At 37.3% G+C, this 27,517-nt stretch overlaps 2 protein-coding genes across 3 annotated transcripts; both read left to right on the forward strand.

Annotated features, from left to right (window-relative positions):
* The first annotated feature begins 354 nt into the window (after positions 1-354).
* LOC149833137 (protein DEHYDRATION-INDUCED 19 homolog 6-like) lies at positions 355-8,619 on the forward strand. 2 transcript variants are annotated; one of them, XM_090014934.1, is made up of 5 exons: positions 355-481; positions 2,166-2,308; positions 5,989-6,066; positions 6,182-6,429; positions 8,190-8,619. In XM_090014934.1, the coding sequence occupies exons 1-5, from the start codon at positions 403-405 to the stop codon at positions 8,290-8,292; spliced, it is 651 nt and encodes a 216-aa protein (XP_089871060.1). In that variant the 5' UTR covers positions 355-402; the 3' UTR covers positions 8,293-8,619. The 2 variants fall into 2 exon arrangements, with proteins under 2 accessions (XP_089871060.1, XP_089871059.1); XM_090014933.1 differs by lacking the exon at positions 355-481 and adding an exon at positions 1,825-1,927.
* An 11,867-nt stretch (positions 8,620-20,486) lies between these two features.
* Positions 20,487-22,973, forward strand: LOC149833138 (Nucleotide-diphospho-sugar transferase family protein). Its single transcript, XM_090013374.1, has 4 exons — positions 20,487-20,726; positions 20,844-21,641; positions 21,783-22,029; positions 22,528-22,973. The coding sequence occupies exons 1-4, from the start codon at positions 20,502-20,504 to the stop codon at positions 22,971-22,973; spliced, it is 1,716 nt and encodes a 571-aa protein (XP_089869500.1). The 5' UTR covers positions 20,487-20,501.
* The last annotated feature ends 4,544 nt before the right edge of the window (positions 22,974-27,517 follow it).

A 27,517-nucleotide genomic window follows, 5' to 3' on the forward strand; every position in this document is an offset into this window, starting at 1 on the left:
TCCATTCTTTGTGTCCACAAGTACTCCTCCCTGTGGTGCATGATTAAAGTATTTTCTAACTTTTAAGCAATTTCACAAATAATCATCTAACTTATAATAATTTCTGTTTAGCACTCGTATTATCAAAAAGTTCAATAACCACAGAAAGTTTCCAGGAATTGTTCATGAAGTGCTTTTTTTTCATTAACTTTATCCCTTGCTTGAGCAATTTCTAAATATTAAAACGGTTATATTCGAATTTTATTAAAGAACGGATGGTTAATTGTAAATTTTCCAAAAGTAAGGCAGCTCTTTTTTTTTCGTGAGTGGTGCTAATGCGATCTTACATGATTGCTTCGGTGCTCTCTCTCTCTCTCTCTCTCTCTCTTGTCTGTGGAAGTTGGGGGAGTGAGAGGTGAGGGCATGGAAATGGAGTTCTGGGCTTCTCGGTTCCACCCTGCCAATCACTTTACTTTCGTCCAAGCTGCCGGCCCCAATTCCGGTAGTTCTACTTCATCGGAAGATTGGTTTTCTCACATGCTTTCTAGCACACAATTGCTTTAATTACTTCATGGACCTCCTCCTTTCCGACTCCATTGCATTGTTTCCTGTTGATCTAAATTTGATTTTCCATACAATTCAGCTTAGTCTTTTGACAATGTTGGATTTATTTATGAGATGGTTAGGAAAGTCTACTTTAATTTATAAGTCTGAAGAAGTTGGTGTGATTATGTGTGTGTTTCTTATATGGGTTTGATGAAGTTGCTCTGTGGGATAGCATCTTAAGTGTGGTTATATTTCTATAATTTGGGTTATTCTGTACTGATGGTTTTCTGCTGCGCTAAGTCTCTCATTGGGTCTCTTTCTGGTTCTGGTTGGTTTCTTTTATTGAATTCTCAGGTGGGAATAAGTGGGTTTCATGCAGATTTCTTCTTCCACTATTACAGATGGACTTCTTGAGCATTTTGGGTTTGAGCATGAATTATGCTATAGTTTGTTTCTTGGTGTTTTTTTTGAAATATGAAGCCTTTGTTAGCTTTTTTTTTTCAGCAACTAGTTAGATGTTGGAAAACTTGGAATTAGGATATGACAGAATTTGTGAAGGTTGTTCATTATGATGCTTACCGATCAACGTGTTCGTCAAGCGTAGAATAATGGCTGGATTGAGGGACAGCATTTGGTCCCGAGAGAACCAGAGACACTTTCTTTTTCTTCTTTATCTTTATGGTATTGAAGTGTCGTGATCATTGCCTTGTATTTTGTTGCTGGAATAAAAGAATGCAGAATCGCTAGTTGTAGCAGAATGCCTAGTTGCAGTGCAGTTGAGATGGTTAATATTCTGAGATAGATTTTGTGATATTCGCCTTTTTGGCATTGGAATGAGATTCTGGATTGATTTATATTAACCTATCTCACATGGATATGGCTGCGGATACAGGGATGCAACCATTTTTGTGAAGTTTTGAATGTGACTGATGTATAAAGGGATACAGAATGGGACTCAAAACAAAGTGTCTGTGTGATATAGCTGTTAATTTGTGTTGATGATTGTCTTCAATATTAAAATTTTAACTTTGCACATGAAGTGATTGCTTTTTGTCTATTATTGGAGTTTGAATAGAAATTTGATTCTGTATTCAGCGAGTTCAATTCTGAGTTAATGTTCTTTAGTGTTTGATATGGTAAGCATGGTTTCCCTTTATGTTGAGATCCCATCGGACATTCATCTGTATCATTTAGTTGTTTCAGATTTTAGTTTTTAAATTTCGTTCTTTCTTCAAGTTTTCATCTAAATCCAGCCTTCTAGTCTTTGAGATTCATCCTTTATTTATGATACAGTACTATCATCTAAGTATAGCCATGCGAGTTTTAGTTCCATATAAGGCCAATGATGTTGATATGCAAGAAATATCTTCAGACAATCATCTTTTCAGTGCTTCAAATGAGGGTGTGTGGCTTTTTTATCCATGTATCATACCCTTATGCTTCTATTTATTTTCTAACTGGAAAAAGGCATTTTCAGTGTTCCTTTGAGATACTTGAAAGACCATGCTTTGAACATGTATTTTATGCTATTTGAGAGGACTCATTAACTATGGTTCCACTAGCATGCCCTTTCCTTCTCACAAGCATATGCAATTTAATTCCTTTTACCAGTATTTTAATGAAGATCTTATGATGAACAGAATCACGTGTAAGCTTGGATGGCATAGAGGGAGATGAGGACATGAGGGCATCTTTTCAGTGTCCTTTCTGTTATGTGGATATTGAAGTAACCCTTCTCTGTAGACACCTCCAGGAAGAGCATTGTTTTGATGTGAAGAATTCGGTACGGCATTGTTTTCATGGTTTCTGTATTTAGATTTCCTCAGTAATGAATGAAATGTATGAAAAAAACAGCTTGTTGTTGATATAGAGTTTAATCTAATAACGAAAGGACCATATTCTTAGAAGTTGGAAGAGAGGCTTGACAGAATGCTTAGTTCTCAGACGCACTATACAGCTCAAATGAAACTTATTAAAAAACACTGAATAAAAACAAACAGTGGCGATAAGGTAAGATTTTCGAAATTGTAGGGCCAATTTCATTTACTTCTCTCTCAAAGAAAAAAAGACAATGGGAAACAAAAATATTTATTACCATGTTAAAAATTCTAATCCCCAACAAAAGGGCTGAAGAGGCCTACATTTGTTGATGTTGAAATTAGAGACAATTAATAATATTTGGAAGACAAAACAATATCTTGTGCCATTATATGAATGCACTTTATTTGCAGTGTTTGATGAAAAGACTATTTTCTGTTGCATTACTGAAAACATGGCTACATGACAGAGGAAAGGTGTTCAAACAACAGAAGGGAATGTAATATGATGCATAGGAATTTCTCTTGAAACTGTCGTGTAGGATCTCAGGAATACTCCAAGGAACTCAGATCATATATGATCGCTCCATCAACAGTTTGAACTGCAGAAAGCTTAGATTGACTTGCTTATTGTGACTATGAGTAATTAGAGCTGCACAACACAACAAGTCAAGCCTGTTTTCACTAATGCATGGATGTGTCCGTAGCTTTCAGAGGTGGGCCACATAAGGCAGGGAGGTCGTGGGGCCCCACACGGAGTTTTCCTTGTTTCGGTGAGGGTTCCTCGTCATAAAAAAAAAAAATCAAACCTGTTGCAGAAGCTCAGGCTCGGCTTGTTATGGTTCACTCTGGTCTCGCTGGTACCTAGATGAGCCAAGCTCAAGTCTTATCCTATACTCATTTACTTAAATAAGCCAAGCTCAAGTCCTGAAAGCTTGTTTAAGCTCATCCAGACATATAGAACATTCATGTAGATTAATTCAATACACTCTAGAACTCAAGTAAATTGCTTGGTTTAACAATTACCCTCTTTTCCTTCGAAAGAGAGGCCACAGGTTCAAATCCCGCCCTCTCATTTTGCATTTCTTCTTTTTTTAATTCAATTTATAAATCTCAAAGCTTAGTTAATCTCAATTGAGCCAAGCTTTGGTGTTCAAGCTCGTCTCGAGCTCAAGCGAATCTCAAATAATCTAGGCTCAGCTCATATATGTCACTAGAGTAATATCTTGCACAGGGTTTCATTATTGAAGTGCTTCATATTGGGAATGTCATGCTGCCAGATTCATAAAATTAAAACATTATTCAATCATTCAAATTTTATGTGCATGTCACCTTCAGTTAAAATCATGCCATCAACATATAACATAATAGATTGTCATTATGAACCCTTGTTTTTGACTTTTGCACACTCTCAAGCAATCATACCATATTGGACTTCGATAAAGAGCCTTAAATGATCTTGGTTAAGTTGCTTTTTTCCAGGACCTTGATTAAGAAAGACTATCTTCAGATCCAACTTATCTGAAATAGAACTATGATGCTGCTGATGATTCCATTTTTCCTCCCAATTTTTTTTTCAGAGTTGGTGTCCATACTCCTGGTAAAGAACTTCGAGTGAGGCTTCACACCATTCACTAGATTCCTTAATAACTGATTGCAGATCTAGAAAACCAAAGAAGCACCTCCCCTAATGGTTGTAGTCCTCGATCATCAGCTTGAAGACATCACTCAGCTGAGACAACATGCTTAAGTCAGCCATAGATCATCCAGTTGTTTTTGTTAGATTATGGTGTCTGGCTTCACATATAGTTCTGTAATTTAGTGAGACAATAGATGATTTGCATGACAAAACATTTATCTTATCACCAAAATGGGAGCATCAGTAACAAATGGGTCAAGTCTTCATACAAATGGGCATATAATGGAGAAAGAACCCTTTATCATGGTCTTGCGAAGGTCTTCACTGGTTATGTATTTCTGTTCTGGATGAGTCTTTCCCTAGAACCATAATCCCTTCAGAGGTAGATTTCTTATATGCTTCTCCGTAAGGATTTGAGTGTGCTACTAGAGAATGGGGTCTTTCTTATGTGCGTATCGGCTAGAACAACAACAAATTACAAGTAACATAACTTTGACCCTCTTCTGAAGGCAAGACTTTTATATAAAAATGCTTGTGGACATACATATACGTAAAATGTAAACAGAAGATAAAGTTTGTAGTGTCAAGTGTCATATGGACATCTGTGGCTGTGTACGTGAGAAAATAAACAACTGTGTGATGTTTTATGATGACAAGGGACACGAACTTATGTTGAATAACACAGTAACTTGTTGAATAAAAGAGCACAAGTGATTGCTTCTTGTTTGTCTGTTGATGCAAGGATGATGCGTGAAACCTGAATTGGCTACCAAAGCTTCTACTCTACATTCTGGCCAAGATTCCAGCATTGAAATCATGGTCAAGCACCAAAAGTACGATCTTGAGTAAGCACTATGGAAGAGAGGCAAAAATTCAAGGAATCTCTAAGTCTCTTGGCTTTTCAGAATCAATTCTCTGAAGATTTATGTGGGTATGTGAAGGGATTTCAATTCATCAATAGTTAGTTTAAAGACTGTCAGCATCAAATTCTCAGAGAGATTAGTATTCGCACTCTCGAGTTATCACAGGGAAACAATTCAAATAAGCAAGCTAGAAATGTTGCTGCTGCTAAGGCTTCAGTGGAACACCATAGAGTTTACATATAAAATTTGTGCTCTCAAGTTAAGTGTTTGTCATTCTTAATTCTCAGAATGAGAATGATTTGATGTCTAGACTTATAACCAGAAATTCAAGGTGGTCAAATTTACTTGTGAAAATGAGGACCTATACCCTGTATCCGATCCTGTGTAGACCCTTGATTCCTTCAAGCTGGACTGACAGAATTTAGCTTGGTCAGAACCCCTTGATGTCCTGAAAATTTTCTCTCTTGCATATGGTCCATTCAGATGGCTATTTCCTAGAATGCTCCTGAAATAAAATTTTGTTTTTTACTATCTATCACCAGTTCATGTTAACCTGAAGACCATTGCTTTTCAATTTGCAAGTTCATGAGGGGCCAACTTTATCCTTATTTGTTTGATGGTTTTCTGCAAATGACTGGTGCATAAGGACATGGTTTATTGTTAAAGCAGATTTACAGAACCTCTCTGATTAACAAGGGCCGTAGAACTGAGAGTTAACACACTATTATTTCATTTGACATTCTAGTTAGGCCTACAATTCACCATGGTTTTCTTCCACCTCAACCAGGAATTGTGGGAGAAATTAAAGCAAATCATACAGTATAGAAAGATCTCAAAGAAACATTTGAATAAGGTACTTATTTCATTAGGCATCTGCTGATGGGAATAATAAACATAATTAAGATTATTGATTCAGACTGTTCATCTACCACCACCATGTCTCTCTTGGAAGTTTATCATAGCAATTTCTATTATCCCTATTACAGAATTGCCACTGAACTGGAATCATTGTAGCTCTTTTTGTCAGATACAAACACAAAATCGACTTGCTTAAGCATTTTGGATTATTGTGCTTTGGCATGTATTTTTTCATTCTTGATACTTAAAGTTTCTAGCAGGTTTGTTCTCATGTGAAACCATGCAGGTATGCCCTGTGTGTGCAGCAAGTTTGGGAAAGGACACACTTGGACATTTAACTGTGCAGCATCCTCATCTATTAAAGGTGTTGTAATCATGTTAAGGATCAAAACTTCCATGAAAATATGATTACAAATGTTTAAGTTTCAAAGTAACACGATAAAAAATTGATCCTTTGCACAATATTTGCTGAATTCCAGAGGAGGAGAAAATCTCATAAAGGATTGTGGAATAATAGTGCAGTTATGCTTGGAAAGGAACTCCAAGAACTTAGCTCCTTCTTAGGCATTTCTTCAACAAATGATGGAAGCAATATGCCAGATTCCTCACCTGACCCGCTGCTGTCTCCATTTCTTTGCGGTATAACTCTTCCAGATACCAAAGAAAACAAACAGTCAGACTCTAATATGGATGGAAAAATCACCTCAAAGTTACTGGACAATAAAAGGTATATTTGTTCCTTTTTGTTGGTCAGTGGATTGATTTTCCTGATCTAGTGTTACCTTGTACCATCAAAGCATTCATCTTTTAACAGGCAGTTAGAAATCCTGGACTTTATTAATAGAACCATCTGTACTCTAGATTTTATTAATAGAACCATCTGTACCCTAATAGGGCTGCTTATCCCTTTATGCATTATTAGTGTGAAATAAATCATTAGGCATTTCCTTCTTACTAGAACCAGAATTCACCTGTGAAGGCAGATGTAGCATGCAATTCTAGTAAGCACACAACAAGAATCAAAACCTGGCTAAAGTTTAGAATGTGTGATTGTGGTAATTGACTGTAAACTATTTCAATATTGAGATTTGAAGTATTTTATTATTTTCATTACTTGTTATTATCATATCATCAACATAAAAGTAACAAAAACTCTATCCTTCCTGAAAATTGAGACAAATAGAATTGGATCATGATCATTTTGTTGAAACTCACACACCGTGCTTGTAGTATTTTCTCAAACTAGACCCATGATGCTTACTCAAGTCTCTGAGGGTCTTCCATCATTTTTGGATGTGATTCCAAGTAAACTTCTTCATTCAGATCTCCATCTAGAGAGGCATTCATCACAGCTAACTGATATTTTTTTCCTTGGTTAATTGTTGCAACTATCAACAATGATCTCACTATGCTAATATGGGCCAATAATGTAAAGATCTCAGCAAAATTTATGCCATATGGTTGACTATATCATCTTACCACCAATCTGGCTTTGTACCTTTCTATTGGTTCATCACTTTAGTCTTCACCATGTGCACCCACTTACAACCAATGGTAGCTAATGCAAAATATGTTTGATACTCATTATTTCCACAAATGTAACCATCATCATTTTCATTCTGATTGTTAAAAGTTTTTCTCTTCTAGTTTATGTTCTAAAACTTTTACTGTTTTTACTTTCTACTTGAAGAATCGACCTTGACTCATTATTTCCACAAATGTAACCATCATCATTTTCATTCTGATTGTTAAAAGTTTTTCTCTTCTAGTTTATGTTCTAAAACTTTTACTGTTTTTACTTTCTACTTGAAGAATCGACCTTGACTCTTGCATTTATAGCATTCTCTAGACGTGAACCATATGGATATCCATAAATCTTGGAGACATAACACAGAGAGGCATGCTGGAGTCTCCGTGTGATTGCTCATTAATTGTCTCCATGCCAAATAATGTATACTGCAAGTTAATGAACTAATTATGTGTTGTTCAACCCTAGAAAACCTGGACGTTTGCTTCTTTTCCTTATTTTGTTAGGTGTATGCTTGAAAAATGCATTGTAGCCCATCTTTGTAGGCATGTGGGGATCATACTGTTAAACCAACTAATTATTATGATCATGTTATGTAGAGCTCACTGTATACTTTTCTAAAGTGGGTTGTTTTAATGAAGTTGTTTCTGAACATCTGTCTCATGCGTATCTTGGGATGAATATACTTGTAGACTTGTAGTCAGTGTATTATCAAATTTCAATGCAGAATGCTCATTCATGTAAATGCTTGACAGAATGAGTAGTCTTACTATTGGATAAACTCAATTTTGAATTCACAGGCCTATGTCCATTACCAACTTGACAGAAGAGATATACGTTGATCTACATAAAAATTGATATGTTCATGATTGCTCCAAAAAGGCTTATACCTTTCTGTTAAAATTGGATATGGTTCCTCCGTTCTGATGTGACTTTTTTTTGGTTTTTTCTCAATGAAGCACCAAGGAAAGTAAGTCCAGTGGAGGACAGGAGCAAACAGAAAATGAAAGGATTCAAAGGGCAGAATGCATTCAGCAGTTAGTCATGTCAACAATTTTCTAGGGTGATTATCCAGGTTGAGAGTAACATCAATGCCAAGTTGGTTCCAGAGCTCTGTTGCGTATTCTTGGTATCCAATGGCAGCAATGGACGTCTCATATTTCAGCAGTCTCAACCGGTATCAGATTCAGATTATCTGGATTGGAAGACTTGTGGTTGAGTGTGCTATTGCCAATCAGGTGCAGATTGTAGCTGTACTTTAGAGAATGCCCTCTATGGTGTTATGAAAGCGACAATCATATATGTTATTAGGTGGCTCCAAAGCTGAACTTCATTGCTTCTTGTGAACTTTATGAGAACATAAATTATTTCATCGACTATCTATTCCCAGATTAGCATTGTGCAAATTAAGTAAGTGCATCTTGTAGATTTCAAGATCACAAATTAAGATCAACAGCAAAAAGTTGAGGGAACGAATATTTACTGGGTTTACTTTAGTACTGGCCTGACTATGAGCATTACTAGCATAAGTGCAATTTTAACTTTGATCATATTTGGAAAACTCTAGTCCTAACCTAGAATATGATCTAATATGTGCGTGAACTCTAATAAAATAATTAGAGGCCTGCAAACTAGCCTTGGAAACATGTGGAAACCATAGTAAAAAATTGGAAACAGGTGTGGCTATATGTATTTGCACGCCTAATTACAGCTAATGAAAGGGTAAATCTCTTTAATTTCATTCTTTTTTTCCTTCCCCACACCTGACCCAAGCTTGCTTGGGTTGGGGATAGAGTTGGTAGCCCTGACTTTGCCTTTAGGCAATCTATAACCCCTCCAAACAAGTGACAGATGTATTTACAAAAGCTCTTCCTGGGGCTACTTTTCAAGATATGCACACCAGCACACTACGACTAGTTTGAGGAGGACTGAAAGAGAACCAGACTCAGAATGTTCAGATCCAGATCCGAAGATTGAGTCCAAGATAGATTCAAATGCAGCTTACGTGAATGGTGCCAAATGTAGGTCAACAGCTAAGGGAAGAAAAGGTGGAAGCAATCTTTATAAGGTTAGCACAGCAGGGAAAGATAAGGAGGATAAGGTCGACACAACTGGGAAGGATAGGATCAACACAATTGGGAAGGATTATATCAAAATTGGAAATGATAATTTTCATAAATTATGCCTTGAGTTTAGGAGATCTAATGAATTGGAAATCTGATCTCATATGTAAATCTTTTAAATAATGGAAACTTACTCACCCAGTGTGTGAGCGAGCATCTTTCACTGTGGACGTAGGTGGAAACACTGAACCACGTTAACTACTTTCTTGCATTGTTCTATTTTTATTTTATAATGTGTTGCTTTGAAGGTATCAAAGCATTGTTGGGGGTAATGTGGCTTTGTCTTGCTACATGAGACATGGAACCCACTTATAGTCTCTTTCTTATGTCTCCAAGGAAACCCCAAAGTATTGGGGGTTTCTTTGTTTTGGAAACTACTGGTAATTAGAAACCTATATAAGAAAGTGGTTCCAACCTAAGATTTTTCAGGAGAGGTTTTTGAAGGTTTTTGTTCCCACTGCTTGTTTAGATTGCAATAAGAGAGGAGAAAGAAGGTAGTGCAGATTTTGGTTTTGAGTCAAGGTAATCCGCATTAGTTGCATATTAGTGTATTTCTTCTTGTTTTTTAGTGCACTGTAATATCGTGAACTTGTCAGTTTCAATAAAGATTTCTCTCGTATTCTCTCTATGGATGTAGACAGTTTTGCGGAACCACATAAATTTGGTATATCGTGTGTTTGATTGCTTTCTTATTCTTTTATTGTATCATGTGTTTATACGTCTTTCATGCTTACAAACTGGTATCCGAGTGAGACCCGATCTTAGGGCTTGTTTACGATGATAATGAAAGGATTAAGCACAAAGTATGAGATTGAAAAGTTTAATGAAAAAAACTTTGGGTTATGAAATGTAGAGTGAAAGATCTCTTAACCCAACAAGGGCTGGTTAAAGCCTTCTATGAAAAAATAAGAGACCCAAGGATATGTTTGATGATGATTATGATGACATATGTAAAAGAATTATTAGTGTTATTTGGCTTAATCTTATAGATGTTGTTCTATATAATGTCATGAATATAGACTCTGTCCTGGAGTTATAGATGAAATTAGAGAGTTATATGACAAAATCATTGACTAATAAACTTCAATTAAAAAAGCAAATATATGTTTTTTAGATGATCGAAGGCTCGAATTTGTAGGATCACTTAAATGTCTTTAATAGAATCTTGAGACAATTATTGAATCTTGAAGTAAAGATTAAAGAAGAAGATCGAGCTTTGTTACTTTTGGCCTCTTTTCTTCCATCCTACGATTACCTTGTGACAACTCTTTTATTTGATAAGAAGACTCTTAAGTTAGATAAGGTTATTGCGTCTCTTTTATCAAATGAGATAAATAAAAAGATCGGCACCGACCAACCTCAAAGAGAAGAGCTTCTAACAAGAAGTGATTCAGGTCAAGAAAGAGGTAAATCAAAGTTACAGGACCTTGAAAATGAGAACCGATCAAAGTTGAGAAAAAATAACACTGTTACTTGCTATTACTGCAAAAAGGGATACTTGAAGAGGGACTGCAGAGAGGACATATTGAGAAGAAAGAGAATAAGCACAAGAGCTCAGAACAGACAAGTGTGATAGCCGACATAAATGAATGTGATGGTTTAAATTTTCTTTTAGTTTCTGCAAGTATGAATCAATTCTTGCATCACTGAATTTTGGATTCTAAATGTTCATGTCAGATGTGCCTTCATAGAGATTGGTTTGATACCTATCTGGATTATGATGATGGTTCATTTCTTATTGATAATGATGTTATGGTAAGATCACTTGAATATGATTAATAAAAATAAAGATGTTTGATGGGGTGATAATAACCTTAATTGGTGTGACATATGTTTTTAAACTTAAGAAAAGTTTAATTTTTTGGGGTGCTTTAGATGTAAGTGGTTACAAGTTTGCAACAATAAGTGAAGTTCTTAAGGTGACTAAAAGAGCTTTGATAGTCATGAAAGGGTAGTTGACAAAAAAACTTATACAGGTTGATAGGGAACACAGTTTCAAGTATAGTACTTGTGACCATCAATGAAGAGGCTAGTGAATATTAGATCACTTTTTGGTATATGCAACTAGGGTATATAAATGAAAGATGTATGATGAAACTTAATAAAAGAAACTTGTTAAATAATATTAAGTCATGAAAATTAGATTTCTACAAATATTGTGTATTGGGAAAGCAATATAAAGTGACTTTCAAAACTGCAAATCACACGAGCTATAACATCCTAAACTATGTGCATACAGATGTATGGGGGCCTACACCGGTTAAATCCAATGTTGGGTCTAAATATTTGATTACCTTCATAGATGATTACTTAAGAAAATTTTGGGTCTATTTCATGAAGAATTAAATAGAAGCATTCTTAAAATTCAAGTAGTAGAAGATAGAAGTAGAGACATACAAGAAAAATGATAAAATACTCGAGATTAGATAATGGAAGAGAGTACAAGTCTAATGAGTTTATGGAGTTACGTAGAAATGAGAGAATCACTCGTCACTTTACCACACCAGAGACATCTTAATATAATGATTTGGAAGAAAGAATGAACAAGATTCTTATGAAAAGGGCTCACAATATGAGATTGAATGTAGGATTTGAGAAAAGCTTTTAGGCAAAGGCAATTCATGTGACTTGTTTTATTGTCACCATCTAAAGGAATTGATTGCATGCAAGACTCCAAAGGAGATATGGACTAGTAACTAGCTAATTATTCTATTTCGAAAGTTTTTGGATATTATGCTTATTTTCAAGTGCACACTGGACAATGTTTCAAGTTAGATGCTAAGTCTAAACCATGCATTTTTCTTGATTATGAGAAGTGGGTGAAGGGATATAAGTTATTGAATTCTAATTATCATAAAGTCATCATAAGTAGGGATGTTATATTTGATGAGTATCATATGGTGAAAGCAAATAAGAATGATTACATGCAACAGAAAGATAACGAGAAGAAACTAGCCGTAGAGATGGTGGATGAAACTGATCTACCAGCAATGGAAGATGTAATTTTTTCTCAAGACGCTCTTAGCATGGTTCAAGAGCAAGAACAACCCTATAGCTTTGTAATAGATAGAGAAACAAGAACCCAAAAGGATCTAGTCTGGTATAGTTTTGAAGATATAGTTTATTTTGCTCTAACTGTTTGTGTAGGTGATCTATTATGATATAAATATGCTATTAATCTAAATGATAACATTATGTGGATGCTTGCTATGACAGAAGAGATGGAGTGACTCAATAAGAATAAAACTTGGGACTTGGTGAAGTTATCCAAAGACAAGAAAGCTATAGGTTGCAAGTGGGTGTTCAGAAAAAAAGAGACTGCATAAAAAAAGATGGTAAAAAGTTTCACATTGATTCAGAAAGAAAGAGACGAAAAGATTCTCGTGAAGAGAAAAAATCATTTATAATAAAGTCTTATCACCGGTTGCAAAATACATATCGATTCGGGTGTTGTTGGCAAATGTTGTCATGCATGATCGGTCTTGAGTTAGAGTAGCTTGATATGAAGATTGCATCCTTCAGAGAGAACTAAAGAAGAAAAACTACATGCAACAACCTGAGGGTTTCAAGGAAGTAAGCAATGAGAGTCTTGCTTATAGGTTAAAAAAATCATTTTATGGGTTGAAGCAATCTCTTCGGGAGTGGTATAAACATTTTGACTCTTACACAATTAAGGTTAAGTATACTCAGAGTGATTATGACAGTTATGCTTACTCTTGAGTTTTTTATGATGATTCATATATTATTTTGATGTTATACGTAAATGATGTGTTAATTGCTATCAAAAGCATGATTGAAGTTGATAGGTTAAAGTTGACCCTGAGTTAAAAGCTTGATACTAAGGATCTTGGTGCTACAAAGAAAATCCTTAGCATAAAGATTCATAGAGACAAAAAAGTCAACAAATTATGAGTTTCACAAAAGATGTTGAAAATGAACTTTAAAGATTCATTATGAAAAAAAGAGAAACATGTAAGAACTCTTGCTATACATTTCAAGTTATGTATGCACTTGTATCCTAGCATGAAGGAAGAAGCATATATATGTTTAAGGTGACATATGCGAATGTAGTGGGTTATTTTATGTACGTCATGGTTTGTAGTAGGTCTGATGTTGCATATGTTGTAGGTATAGTTAATAAGTATACGAGGAATATAGAAAAGGAGCATTGAAATGTAGTTAAATGAATTTTTTGATATTTACAGGAAACTTCAAATGTTGGTATAATCTTTAAGTAGGGTAAGTCATATGGGTTATGTTGATGCTAACTTTATAATGCTAACTTTATAAGGAACATCGATAAAAGAAGATCCGCTGGTGGTTATATATTTACTCTAGCAGGTGGGGCCACTGAGTTGAAAGTTTATGCTTCAATCATGATTGCTATGTTCACGATTGAGGTAGAATATATGGCAACTTTAAAAGCAACAAAAGAAGACATATGGCTTAAGGGTCTCGTTAATGAATTTGGCATTGAGCAAAGGAAGGTACAATTGTATTGTGATAGTCAAAGCACAATTCACTTGATAGAGAATTCGGTAAGTCTCTCCAAGTCAAAACAAATTGACATTGATGTGCAGAATCATAAGATTTAAAATATGACAAAAGATGGAGAGTTGGACTTGGTAAAGGTTCACGTGAATAATAATGCAGCTGATATGATGACTAAGTCACTTATGGGTGATAAGTTCATGTAATTGCGTGTATTTGGTTAATGTTTCCAGTTAGAAGTATGGGCTCCAGGGAGAGGGGGCATTGAAGGCTGATGCACACATGTTCTGTGGAGCTTTACTAATGCGCAAAAAACATCACTAAAGGTAAAAAAAACACCACTAAAACTTTCAGGACCTTTACTAATGTTTTTCATGCCTTTTTTCTTTTCTAACTATATTAGGTGGATACACTTCTGATGTCATTTTCATCTCTCCCTCCTTATATATATCCACAGTTATATGATGCTTCTTCGGTGGTGATCCCGCGCTGATCAGTGGCTACATTTCTTTTTAATGTGTTATGGTTTTTCTACTGAGGTCATTAGCGGTGGTAGTGACCGCCACTAATGATCCTAAATCATTGAAAATTGACAAACGAGCGTTGTTCGACGAGAAGCCCGTCCACTGTGATGGGTCTCTCTCTCTCTCTCTCTCTCTCTCTCTATATATATATATATATATATATATATATATATATATATATATATATATATATATATATATATGAGGTTCAAACATTCTTAATTTTAGTGTCGCAAGACATGTTTTGTAAATCAGACCTCACATGTGTGCTCAAAATGGTCCATTTGCTAAGCATCAACCCATAATTCATGTTTTTAGTGAGTTCATTTTGATGTGAGCCTAAATGAATATTTAGGCTAAATGAGTTACAACAACCAGAATACCTTCCTTTTGTGCTTGACTCATTTATGCTAAATGAGTTACTTGTGGCTTCTTTCACTGAGCCAGATGACAAGAAATGGCAAGACATAACAAGCTTGATGTGAGCCTAAATGAATATTTCAGTTTGTTGACTAGCTTCAATGATATTACACAAAGTATGTCAAGGTATTCTACACAATGTGGATGGCATAAGACAAGGAAAACTTGCTTGTATAATACAAGAAAGCACGAGTTACAGAATGGTTAAGAAAAAGGGTAATTACAAAAACTCAATTTGTCAACTACAATTAAAATGGGGAATTTACATATAGGTGATTAAACAGAGGTCAGCTGAATGATTTTAACACGAAGATTGTCTTTGAAACATAAATGAAAAAAATTAGATACCTGAATGCAGTAGCGAACAAGGTGGTGGATTTTGTTAAATAGCTAATAAGCTAGGTGGCTTTATGCAAATTAGTCTAAATAAAATTTACGGACTGAATGAACAATTCACTTGAAAAACCTCTTCATTATTATCATTTGTTTTTGTTTTTCGAGGAGACCCTTCATTACTTAATTTATTGACCATCGCATGATCAACCCCTCTTCCCATATCAGTTAAAGCTACATCCTTTTTCCATTGAGAACCAGCTCAAATCATCCAAGGGAGAATTGGTATCTACTTTCTCGAACTCCCAAAAATCTCATAGTCTCCATCCACAAAATATGAAGGTTGGTCATCTTCCCCCACTTTCAGAATTCCCCAACACTTGCCCACATCTCATTTCTCTCTTGGTTCTTCTGGTCGTAAAAGATTGGTATTGATCCTTTTTGAGATCATTTGCAGGCGTGTCTATGGTCGGTCTGGCTCTGTGGCTTCCTGCTGATCTCCATCTCTCTCTACGCAACCCATTTGCTGCCCTCTCTGAGAGATCAGGTCAAGCTTACCCACAAGAGAGAGAGGATCCCTTCGGCTCCTGGACCATCTGTGACCATCTTCTCCGCCCCACTTCCCTTCTCGGGGGTTGTTGGGGATAGGCAGCTCCTTGCGGTTCGTTCGTGGCTGGCTCTGTCGCCGGAGGTCGAGGTGGTCTTGTTCGCGCAACGCCCATCGATGCTTTCCCCGGTCCAGAATCTCAGCCCGAGGGTTTCCATCGAAACCGCCATCGATTTCTCGTGAGGAATCGCCCCTTATTTTGGATTTCCCATTGTTTCTTTCATTAGCATTGGCTGTTCTTTGATTGAATTGAGCCCTTCCTTTTTCGTGGACGATTAGTTGATGCTGCATTTTCTCTTTACATACGCAAATTGAAGTGGGTTCATGTTGGTAGATTGATTAGTACTCAAAATAGATTAGAGGACGAAAGTAATGGGAATAGAAGAGCAGGATTTCGTTTGAGTGTCACAAAATAGGCAATTTAAAGTTTAGTTATATATAGACTTCGCTTTTATAAATTTTTTTTGGAGGGGATAGTAAAATTTTTATTCATACAGTCAAAAAACATCCTTGACGAGGTCCCACATATACACAGAAATAAATTCAGTGCAATAACCAAGCATATCATATTCTAAAACATCCTAAAAGGGGTCCATCCAGCCAATGCCCATTAGTAAAACCATTTATTTTTTTATTATCATTGAATGTTTTGTGGATCTGACTGTACAAATGTGATCACCACAATGTTTTTGAATGGAGTACATGTATTATTCGTGCAGTTTTTTAAAAGTGTCTAAAAATCAATGGCTCACAATGCACCTAAATTTGTAAAGAATAAAAACACAAGTTTGACGGCAAATCGGTCAGATCCAAACAGTGGACATCACATCTACAGAATAGTGCATACCATGTAGTAGTCACTTTGATTTTATAATGTTGTCCTTACGGATATGGCCTTCAGAAATCTATAAGAGAAAAGCAGGGATAGTTTAGGGTCGGAAGGAACTGATTTTATTTGATATTATACATTCCAACGCTTGGCCTTGTATAGACGATGATGCACTTCTAAATTAAGGCATTTGAATTGAATTCATCCCTTCACTCATCTTCATTCTACCTGTTCATATTGGCTTGGAATCTTGAATTTAACTTGTGTAGTTCAAATGCAATTTGAAAATTTTAGATTGTTCCAAATAATGATCCATAAACCACTTTGATGCGATTTTGTAATGTTAGCCATTCTCCTCAAGCTGATGGGAGGTGACATACAGAAACTTGCATTTGAACCATCTAAATTACAGTGATTAGGGCCTTTGCTCCAACAATATCAAATCTGATCTTGATGTAAACTTGTTCCTGGATGTAATGTAACTGATTCATTGTCATATCAAGTGCTTTGTGCACCATCCACTATTCAAGTGGGCAACTCTGGGTTATTTCTTAGTTAATCATGAAACGACATCAGGTCTGAATAAGAAATGGTGGCCATAAGTACATTTAAAGCATCCAAACGGCCAGAAATATCTGCATCAAAAGGCATAATGATGAGATGTAAAACATGGTCAAATAAGAATGCCACAATCAAAGTACCTTTAAGATAAAATGTGTTTGTCAGCCATTAACTTAGCAGTTATTTGCATGAAATCAAATGCCTCACCTAATTCAAATTGTCGGTAATACTACGTGAGGTTAGAGCTAAATATTGAACTTTGAAGATACTCATCCCTTCTTCAACAGCCAACAACATCTACAAGAGTTCCCTCATCCCAAAGTGAGAGTTTAAATCCAATTGGAATCAAAGTGGAGACCAGTTTGGCTATGTCCATGCTGAGTCTTTTAGGGGATCTAGGAACACTTAGAAGAAAACCAACCTTGATATTCAAGTAGTTAAGGTCACCAAGATTAGTAAAGTACTGGCTGAGCTGAGATACTAGTGGATTCACTTCCTAAAGATTGCTTCCAGTCAAGATTATATCATCAACAATAGCAATATCATGCTGGAAGAAGAATTATGACAAGTGAACTTTGATAAGTTAGCTTTGCTGCAAGTAAGTACAATTTCAAAAAAGATAAGATCTGAATATTTTGGACCTCGCTGATAAGGTCTTTTTAAGCCACCAATTGCCTTATGCAATAAATTTACATGATGAGGTTGATAATTGTCAATAACCAAGGAGGTTGCACCATGTTGAAAATTTGGTTAGGAGTGCTATGAAGAAAGGTGTCAAGTTGGCACATCATCTGTGCTTAGACACACTTCAATGAAAATCAAATGAATAGTTATGAGCTGAAAAATGGAACTAAACATCTTATCACAGTCAAGCCTAAGTTGATGAAACCCAGAAACCAGCAAGTGAACTTTGTACCTCTATTGTAATTGATCTTTTCTTTCCATTTAATTTGAAAATCCATTTGCAAGTCCTATGGTTCCAGAATTGTTCTCCAACAATGAACAAACAATTAAGTTTATATCACATGATTTCAGGCCAAGGATTATGTTTGAAAGTTTCATGTTCAGGTGAAGGTTCATGGGATGGGTTGTAATATGTTCACATGGGTCGGTTAGTTCAAACTGAGTTGGTAGCATTGACTGACTAGGTTCAGGATGATTATCTGTAGGGGATGCAGCTAGTGAGGTAAAGGAACTCTTGGTGACACTATTGTAGTGCATAAATGGTTAATAACATGAGAAGTTTAGCTATAAGAGAGTTAGCTGGAAGGTTTTGTGATGTTGCAGAACCTGAAAATGTTTGTTCACAAGATTTAGACATAGGGAACATGCTGAAAAATTGATAATAATGACAAGAAGAATTGAGGGTTACCATTGGAGCTGCCCTGATCACTAGCATGGACATGTGTATTGGTGCTGGAATTTTCATGGGTGGTGTGCGTTTACAGCTGGAGCTACTCTGTGTGTGTGTGTTTTCAAAAAGAAGTGATTCATCAATTTTTTTCTAAAAAGCAGACCTGACAAGTTTGCATGTCAAAAGCCGCAAGTCTTTGTGTAGTTGAACTATCACCAAGAAAGGTGCATACAACATGCTTGCAGTCAAGTTTATGATCTCTATGGTCTGTGAAATAGAGGTAATGCTGACAACCAAAGCTTTTGAAGATCTAAATAATCAGGGATTTGATTATAAGAATGTTTATCTGGACTCTTAAACTTTAAAAACTGAACACTTTATTTATCAAATAAATGTAGGGACCTTCTCCATTGTACCAGTTAAAAATTGGAAATATGACAACTTGATGTGAAATATGGCTTGGCAATAATCTATCATTGGTAATGTATATGCTAAATGTCAAAAGCTATGTCACATAGGTGCGGGTGCGGCGATGCGGCACTTTAAAAAAACTTGGGTGCGGGGGCGCGGGGAGGATATATATATATAATTTTTAAATTTTTTAACTTAACACTAATGAAATAAAAACAATTATCATATCATCAATTCATCATGCATAAATTCATGCAATAAATCAAATTAACAATCTACAATTGCTATTCCTTATCAATAAAAAAAACACCACAAATTAAATCAACTATAAATATATATTGGTTGTGCTAAGTGAATTAAGAAAACATGAAACAATCCAACAAGTCAAGCAAAAAAGAAGTAAATTATGCTAATAAAAAAAAGAAAACAATGCATAATTGCATACCAAAAGTATATCATACACAATGTTATACTTGGGTTCGGTTTTGGCTGGGTTCACCAGTATGCTTGAGTGAATTAAGAAAACATGAAACAATCCAACAAGTCAAGCAAAAAAGAAGTAAATTATGCTAATAAAAAAAAGAAAACAATGCATAATTGCATACCAAAAGTATATCATACACAATGTTATACTTGGGTTCGGTTTTGGCTGGGTTCACCAGTATGCCTGAGTTCGATTCTGGTGAACCCATGCCTAGGTTCACCAAAACCGAACCCAACAGGCCTGGGTTCTGGACACCAGTAAGCTTGGGTTCAATTTTGGTGAACCCAGACCTGGGTTCACCAGAGCCAAACCTAGCATGCTTAGGTTCAGCTTTGGGCCTCTGGTGAACCCAAGCCTGAGTTCACTAGAGGTTTGACCCTTGCGCCAACGAGGAGAGGAGGAGAAGGAAGAAGAAAAGGAGGAAGCGGATAAGGAAGAAGAAAGACAAGAGGAGGAGGAGGAAAAGGAAGAAGAAAGACAAAGAGGAGGAGGAGAAGAAAGAGAGGTGAAGGAGAAAGAGGAGCAGGAGGGGATGTGGAGAGGAGTCGGGAAGGAGGAGGGGGGGGGGGGGGGGGGGGTGCAGTCGTGCCATAATACCCCCACCTCCACACTTTTTCTTTTTTGTTTTGGGACCAAAATAGGCTCGATCAAAATTTACTGAGTCCATTTTGGAGGGTGCGGATTGACCACACCCAGAATTGTTTGAGAGCACCCGGTGCAGCAAAATTTCGTATTTGCTACATGGGGTGCTGCACCCTCACCCACGTCGCGTTGTGTCAACACAGGTGCGGCCGCCTCTAAGGAGAGTCCATGTGACATAGGTCAAAAGTGTTGAATGTTTATGTTATTGCAGCTAAAGAAGTGAATATGCATAAAATTTTTCCTTAATAATATAAAAGAGGACAAATTTGTTGCTAATGGCATACTGACTTCTCAAATTTGACCTACTCTATGACTCCACATTGCTTGTCTTTGCATTCTCTACAAGATTGTGGTTGCACTGGTCAGCACCTTGCTGCAACACCATTTACTTTTTGTGTTAGACTTTATTCACACAAGTTTCTCTATTATTATGTTCTCTGATTTCACCTATTACCGTGTTTCAGATTTCTTGGGACCCCTTTTTTTCACGCCATGGTTGCAAGATCACAAGCTTCTGGTTCAGACATTTCTGTTCTGATTGATTCAGAAACCTTACTCTTACCCAACTTTATCTCTGCCTTAAATTATGCCTACAAACTTGATCACAACTGGCTCCTTTTTTCCATCCCACATCACATTTCCCACTTACCATTCCACTTCGGTGGCCTTGATCAGCAATGGGTATGGGACACTGGGAGGCAAATAAGAACTGAGAAGGTATCATAGAAATTCACATTGATTCTTGTGCACATAAGATATATGCTAAATTATTTTTTCATAACTTAATTCCTTTCGATAACAAACTTATTCATGGAAAATTCATTACCTCATCAGTTGGAAGAATTCCTAGTTCAGAATTGGCAACAAAGTAATTACAGTGGTAGGTTGCTCTTGGCATGGAACACCGGCGAGCTTCCTCTACATGCAGGTGTCCTCCCTCCTTTTTTGTATGGCAAACGATATCACAGTGAATGGCTTATGCATGAGGCCCTGTCAACAGAACTTAGATTTGTCTTTGATGGAACTGATGCTGCACTTAGTTTTTATCCTGAAAACATTGGATTCCAACAGAATCAATCTTCAACAGGTTCAGAAGTTGAAGAATATAATAGACACTGGGAAATTGAGGGAAATGCCTATCTTGCTGCTTCATATGGATCATTTTACTTCAGGATGACCAGAATTTCTGATAACATGCTGAAACTCATCAAATGTGGTGGACAGTTTATGATTGTAAATGTTTCAATGTGCAATACATCCTTTCATCAAAAGCCTGCATTGCTTAAGGTGAACAGGGTATCAGGCCTATGGAAGGATGTGTTGGTTTCTCTGGGAGACAATGGGAAGAGATACCTATCATGCACAGAAAAATGCAATTTAATCAGCAGTGCATTGGGCATGCCTGCCATTCAGAAATCAGAACTCAAATCATCCATGCCTTCACTACCATTCTCCCTAGAAATGCTCCTCAAAAGAGTTGCTGACCAGGAAAAGACTGTCGTTCTGGCAGTAGCTGGAAATAATTACAAGGACATGCTTATGAGCTGGGTCTGCCGCCTACGTCACATCTCAATTTCAAATTTTATAGTTTTTGCCCTTGATGATGAAGTTTATCGATTTGCCTTACTACAAGTATGAAGCCTCAACTCCTATTAAGTTTCATGTAGTGGTCCTTCTGTGTTTGCTCCACTATTATATTGTCTTTCTAACATCAATTTTTAGGAACCTCTGATCTGCAATTTTTTTGTGAACCTAACTGTTTTGTGGTTACAGGGATTGCCTGTCTTCAAGGCTCTATCATCTCAACTGGATATTAGCTTTGATAACTGTCATTTTGGCACCAAGTGCTTTCAGAGGGTGACAAAGGTGAAATCCAGAATAGTATTGAAGATACTAAAGATGGGTTACAATGTACTCATGAGTGATGTTGATGTATACTGGTTTAAAAACCCACTTTCTTATCTTCGTGCTTATGGACCTGCTGCATTGGTTGCTCAGTCAGATGAGTTCAATGAAACTGGTGTGTCATTGTCTTCTGCATTCCATTTCTCATCTTAATTTTTTTCATCTTACCATTGCTAGTTTATCCTTTGATCATTATTTATAATTGCAAAAGCTATGGTTAGAACAAAGATGCTACTTACATAAGAATGGGTTCCTTGGAGGTTAGCAATTTGGGCATTCAAAATCCAGCTACTCTGGCATTACTATCCACTGACCTAACTTTGTGTTGAATTAACTAGTAGTGCTTCTACCTTGAGATGTTAACCTGACCGTGGACAAGTCAGTGTGGCAATGCTTCTCATGGTCTGTATTATCTAGCTAGTTTGCAAGCTATTGACTTGACCAGTTGGATAATGAATATTATGACCCAATTCGTAGCAAGCTGCCTGAGTTGAGTCAGCCATGCTGGTCCATCATGGAAACTTGATCAGGATAAAGTAGTCATCCATTTACAGTTTGAATTACCATGACATCAAATATTGCTCTCTACTCATTATATGTGACCCTGTTGCAGTTCCAATAAATTTACCTCGGCGCTTGAACTCTGGCTTTTACTATGTGCATTCAGACTCTGCTACCATTCTTGCAATGGAGAAGGTGGTGAAGCATGCATCCAAGTCTCGCATGTCCGAACAGCCAAGTTTTTATGATGTACTCTGTGGTGAAGGTGGCAGAAACCGCTTGGGAGATAATAAGTGTCACGAGCCTGTGAGTAATGTTACCGTCCATTTCTTAGATAGGAACCTCTTCCCCAATGGAGCTTTCCAGAACCTGTGGAAAAAAAAGAATGTGACAGATGCCTGCATGAGGAGAGGTTGCATCACTCTCCATAATAACTGGATTAGTGGGAGGAAGAAGAAACTTCAACGACACATTTCGTCTGGACTCTGGGAATATGATGTGGGAACTCGGATGTGTCTGCAAGGCTGGCAGGATCTGAATTCAAGAAGTTACTTCTAATCAGTGTGTCCTTGATTCATTTCATCTTCAACATTGTGTTTTACATAGGGATTCTTTTTCATTGGTTGGATCTGGTCTTCATGTGGAGACAAAGAAAGAAGCCGATGAAGATTTAGCACACATCCTTTGCATGCTTGAGTTAGCCATTTAATCCTTTTCATCACCATCTTATGTGAATCAATGGGTTCACTGATGTTCATACAGATGCTCCCCTAGATTTCTGATGTGTCAACATACAAGAACACTGAAGCAACATTGGGAGCTTGCAGGATATGATTGTTTGAACAGTCCAGGATGAACAGACGTGGAAAACATGACATTCTACTGTCCATGGAGAAGTATAGAAGACAATTCATGTTGTTGGGACTGTTAAGCTCTATCTGTTCCAAGTGACTAATGTGATGCAGAAGAATCCAGATCTGCGCATTTCCCGGCCAGAGGTTTTCAAGAGGCCTTCAGATTCTTTGATTTGAGAGGAAGAGGTACTTTGGCCAAGAGAGAGGTTTCCATATCAAAACATAGGAGGGACTGTCTTTTGAATTTGAACATACCTTGGTCCCTCCCACAGTTTTCTCAATTATTTGCTGAGAGGCCTAAAGGTGAAGGTGTGGCTGGGAGCCGTAGCCATTCATGGTTGGTGCAGGTGAAGGGACCCTTGTGTTCTACCTTATAGTTAGCAAAACTCCGTTTGTAGCAGTCTCTTTCAATAAGACTATGCAAATAAAAAAGAAATAAAACTCCCTCTTTTTCAGAAACTTGGCAAAAAACTCAATTCTTTTTGTAGAAACATTTAGATCACAGAAAATTATATTTGTAAAAAAACTGGGGTTTCAGAAAAAGTTTAAATATGGATACAGTTTTGTGGAAAATAAGATTTGGATCACATTGATTTTTGAATTTGAATGCTGAAGTTTCTATACCTTAAGGAAAACCTCATTTTATCATTTATGTGACATTTTTCTGACAATGTTTTGCCAAATTCAAAACAAAGTAAACCCATGTACTATTGCCGATTGTTTGGCAGCTCACTCTGTTATGCCTTTTTCATTTTTTTTAATGCAAAACCTCTTTAATCATGTATTCATTATTTAAAGATTTTTTGCGGTTTTGATGTATAGCAAAAGGCCCTACTTGCACCAACGGGGGCTCCACTTGTTTGGTAGGAGCTGTGAGTGCACGTCACCTTGTGTTGGGACGTTGCAAGTTCCAAACCCAATGGTACGAATGTATAACCCCAGCTTGCCTATCGAAAAAAGTATAGCCCTACTTGCACCAAATTGAAGAGTCGGGTGTTGGGAAGTCGATGCTTTGTACCTTGTGGGGGTGTAATAAGATCATTTCTCATTTATTCACATGATTCCAGTGTTCGGGTCGTATATCACTAATACCGAATCTGACCAACTGGATGTTGGCTAAATGGATACAAATTCAGATTTGAGTGTGGATGGTGGAAAGCTCAAACCAACAGTTTTTTTTACATGTAATCTAATTCAGATATCCCTCTAACCTGGACACGGATTCATTAGCAAAAACCAAAGCCATATTGGCATCCGATCATAATCTGATATAGTTTTGGCTTACTAAATCCAACTAAACAGAGTTGGACTTGGTTGGATATCGGACAAAAATCTGCTCCATTGAGATCCTTATTCCAGTGTAAAACTTCACAAGAACCTTTTTAACGGTTTTTTTGTTTTATATAGGACAGTGAATTTAAATTGAAGGGTGCAAAATCTTGTTGAAATGGCAAGAATGTCCAACAATGGACTTTAGCTCCATAACAGAAATATGCACTTCTTTTTTTTGGGGTGGGGGGGTAAATCAGGCTGGGGTTGGGCTGATCCCTACCAGTATAGTAAAAAGTATAAAGCAGTCATGATTTACAATTCCTGCTGAGCAGGGTGCCAATCCGGAGGCTTATCTTGCTAAATCCAGTCTCTATAAGAGCGGCCAGCACCAGCCAAAATTTCTTTTTTCTTTTTGGATAATCCAAGGAAAAAAACCCCGTCACTGACCGCACCTTGACTGGCCTCCAGTTGGTAAAACCCTTAAGGTCCCCCCTGCCCACCAAGGACACCCAGCTTCGACCTTGAGGCAAGGGACACCACCCGTTGGTTTCGAACTTGTGATGTCTGGTCATTTCACAAGTCGCCCCTACCAGATGAAATGAGCCCTTCCAAGCAGGGCTTGCATAGATCGTCCCAGTTTAGCAGGTAGCCAGAGTCATTCCACAAAAGTTGTCTTATAATGCGTTCCAATCTCTCCACCCGTTGGTTTCGAACTTGTGATGTATGGTCAACTTGGTGACATTCACAAGTCGCCCCTACCAGATGAAATGAGCCCTTCCAAGCAGGGCTTGCATAGATCGTCCCAGTTTAGCAGGTTGCCAGAGTCATTCCACAAAAGTTGTCTTATAATGCGTTCCAATCTCTCCACCACCTATTGTGGGAGCTTGAAAACTGACATCCAATGAGAGGGGAATGCAGTAAAAACAGAATTGATCAACACAATCCTGCCTGCCATCGCTATATGTCTACCACCACCCCAAGTATCCAATCTGGCCTGGAATTTTGCAATGAGGATCGCAATGTTGAGCTTTGAGGGCCCCAAAAAACAAAGGCAGGCCTAGATATTTAATTGGGAGACTGCTCTGTACCCCAGCCACTGAGCTTTTGGACTTGGTGAACTCAGGAATGAGTCAAGTTGAATGGTATTAACAACGATTTCTCCTGGCTGATCTTCATACCTAAGCTATTTTCAAATTCTCTCAGCACTTGGATGAAATTACCTACTGAAAATTTCATGTCCTCTATAAAGAACAGTGTGCCATCAGCAAAAAAAAAAAAGAGTGGCTCCATGACAAGTTCTTGATCCGACGCGGCCTGATGGCCCCTTCTAGTTCTGCCACAAAGAGACGTCTTGACAAGCACTCCATTATCATCAAAAATAGATACCGTGAGATGGGGTCGCCCTGCGTCAGTCCTCTGCTACAACCAAACTGATGACCCGATTCACCATTGACGATAGCATCATACGTCGTGGTGGTAACACATACCATGATAAAATGGGGCCACTCTTTGCAAAACCCGAAGAGTTTGAGAGTTTCTTTTAGGAACTCACAGTCCACGCGATTATAGGCCTTGAATAAATCCATTTTGAATAGGATGTTTTGTTTCTTGCTAGAGGCAATATAATCTACTAATTCATAGGCTATGAGCAAACTTTCTTGGATTGTGCAGCCTTTCAGGAAGTCCCTTTTGAGATATGATTCTTTGAAGAATTCCTTTCGATTTTAGATATAATCTTGTAAATGAAATTGCATAGATTACTTGCTTTTAATTCTATGGTCATCTATGGTTTCTCTGTTGCAGATTGAGCAGGGTGTCCCATTACTAAGTGTTCTACCTCCTGCTATTGCATATATCTCGGTGAAAATTGTATCTCTTGGAGTGCAAAAAAAAAAAAACAGCCCACAGTAGCTTGCTCTAGCAATGAGGCCAAGTACCACTCTCTTGCAGCTGCCACAACCGAGCTCAGTTGGATCACTTTTATTCTTTGTGATCTCAGAGTTTATATATCTCAGGCTCCCCCACTCTTCTATGACAATCTCTCGGCTTTACACATGGCTGTGAATCCAGTCTTTCACAATCGGTCAAAGCACATTGAGATATATAGACTACAACTTCGTCTGTGAAAAGGTGGCTCAGCGTCAGCTTGTTACCACCTTCGTTCCGTCTCATCATCAAGTGCGCTAAGATCTGCAGTCAACCAAATCCAACAAGGCCAGTACCAATTGGATTCTCAACCAACACACTTGTGGGCGATTTTATCAAGATAAGGAGGATAAGCACCAGCTGAATGGGCGATCTCCTCAAGATAAGGACAATAAGCCTCAACGTGATGGTTCTCCACTAAATGAGGTTTCCTGCCAATATGAGCAAATCAATAGCAAGAAGAAAGAAAGTCAAAATGAGAAAGAAGTTGTAAACTATAAGAATTTTGGAAAAATAGATTCTTATCTTAATCAGAACTCTACAAAGAGTATTAATTCATGTAATGGTCTCCGTGGACATAGGCATAACAACTGAACCATGGAAAATAGTGTGCAACCCTTTTCTCTCTCTTTCACTAGTTTCTCACGTTCTCACTCTCCAAACGAGTTGAGATATTGTTTACTTTTTCCTAATTTTTTGTAATGTCTGTGACAACTTTTCCCACTTCCCAATCCCTTTGTTCTGTCAATCACAACGTAGCCTTCTTCCTTGACGTCTTTCTGAGTCAAAACTCTTTCACCCACCTCTTGTAGTTGAAGCCATCGTCGTTGCAGAACTCCCACTCTCCTTCCAATATCACGGTCGACACCATGGCCATCATCATCACCATCACTTCTGAAATTTGAACTACTTTAGATATTTGCGCAAGAATTTTTCCATTTTTGGCAGAGGAAAAGTAATCTTGTGAGTTTAATCCAAGCCTGCCAAGAAGCCAAACAAAAACGAGAAACAAGAACGGGAAACAAGTCTTTCTAAATTCATGTGAAATGA

The sequence above is a fragment of the Nuphar pumila genome, chromosome 7 (assembly GCF_984573655.1).
Source record: "Nuphar pumila chromosome 7, dmNupPumi1.hap1.1, whole genome shotgun sequence".
NCBI lineage: Eukaryota > Viridiplantae > Streptophyta > Magnoliopsida > Nymphaeales > Nymphaeaceae > Nuphar > Nuphar pumila.

Coding starts and splice junctions, on each gene's coding strand:
- LOC149833137 (XM_090014933.1), top strand. CDS start 1,840: ATGCGAGTTTTAGTTCCATATAAGGCCAATGATGTTGATATGCAAGAA. Junction 2,309..5,988: donor GTTTTGATGTGAAGAATTCG/GTACGGCATTGT, acceptor GAAACCATGCAG/GTATGCCCTGTGTGTGCAGC. Junction 6,067..6,181: donor AGCATCCTCATCTATTAAAG/GTGTTGTAATCA, acceptor GCTGAATTCCAG/AGGAGGAGAAAATCTCATAA.
- LOC149833138 (XM_090013374.1), top strand. CDS start 20,502: ATGGTTGCAAGATCACAAGCTTCTGGTTCAGACATTTCTGTTCTGATT. Junction 20,727..20,843: donor GGCAAATAAGAACTGAGAAG/GTATCATAGAAA, acceptor TTACCTCATCAG/TTGGAAGAATTCCTAGTTCA. Junction 21,642..21,782: donor ATCGATTTGCCTTACTACAA/GTATGAAGCCTC, acceptor TTGTGGTTACAG/GGATTGCCTGTCTTCAAGGC.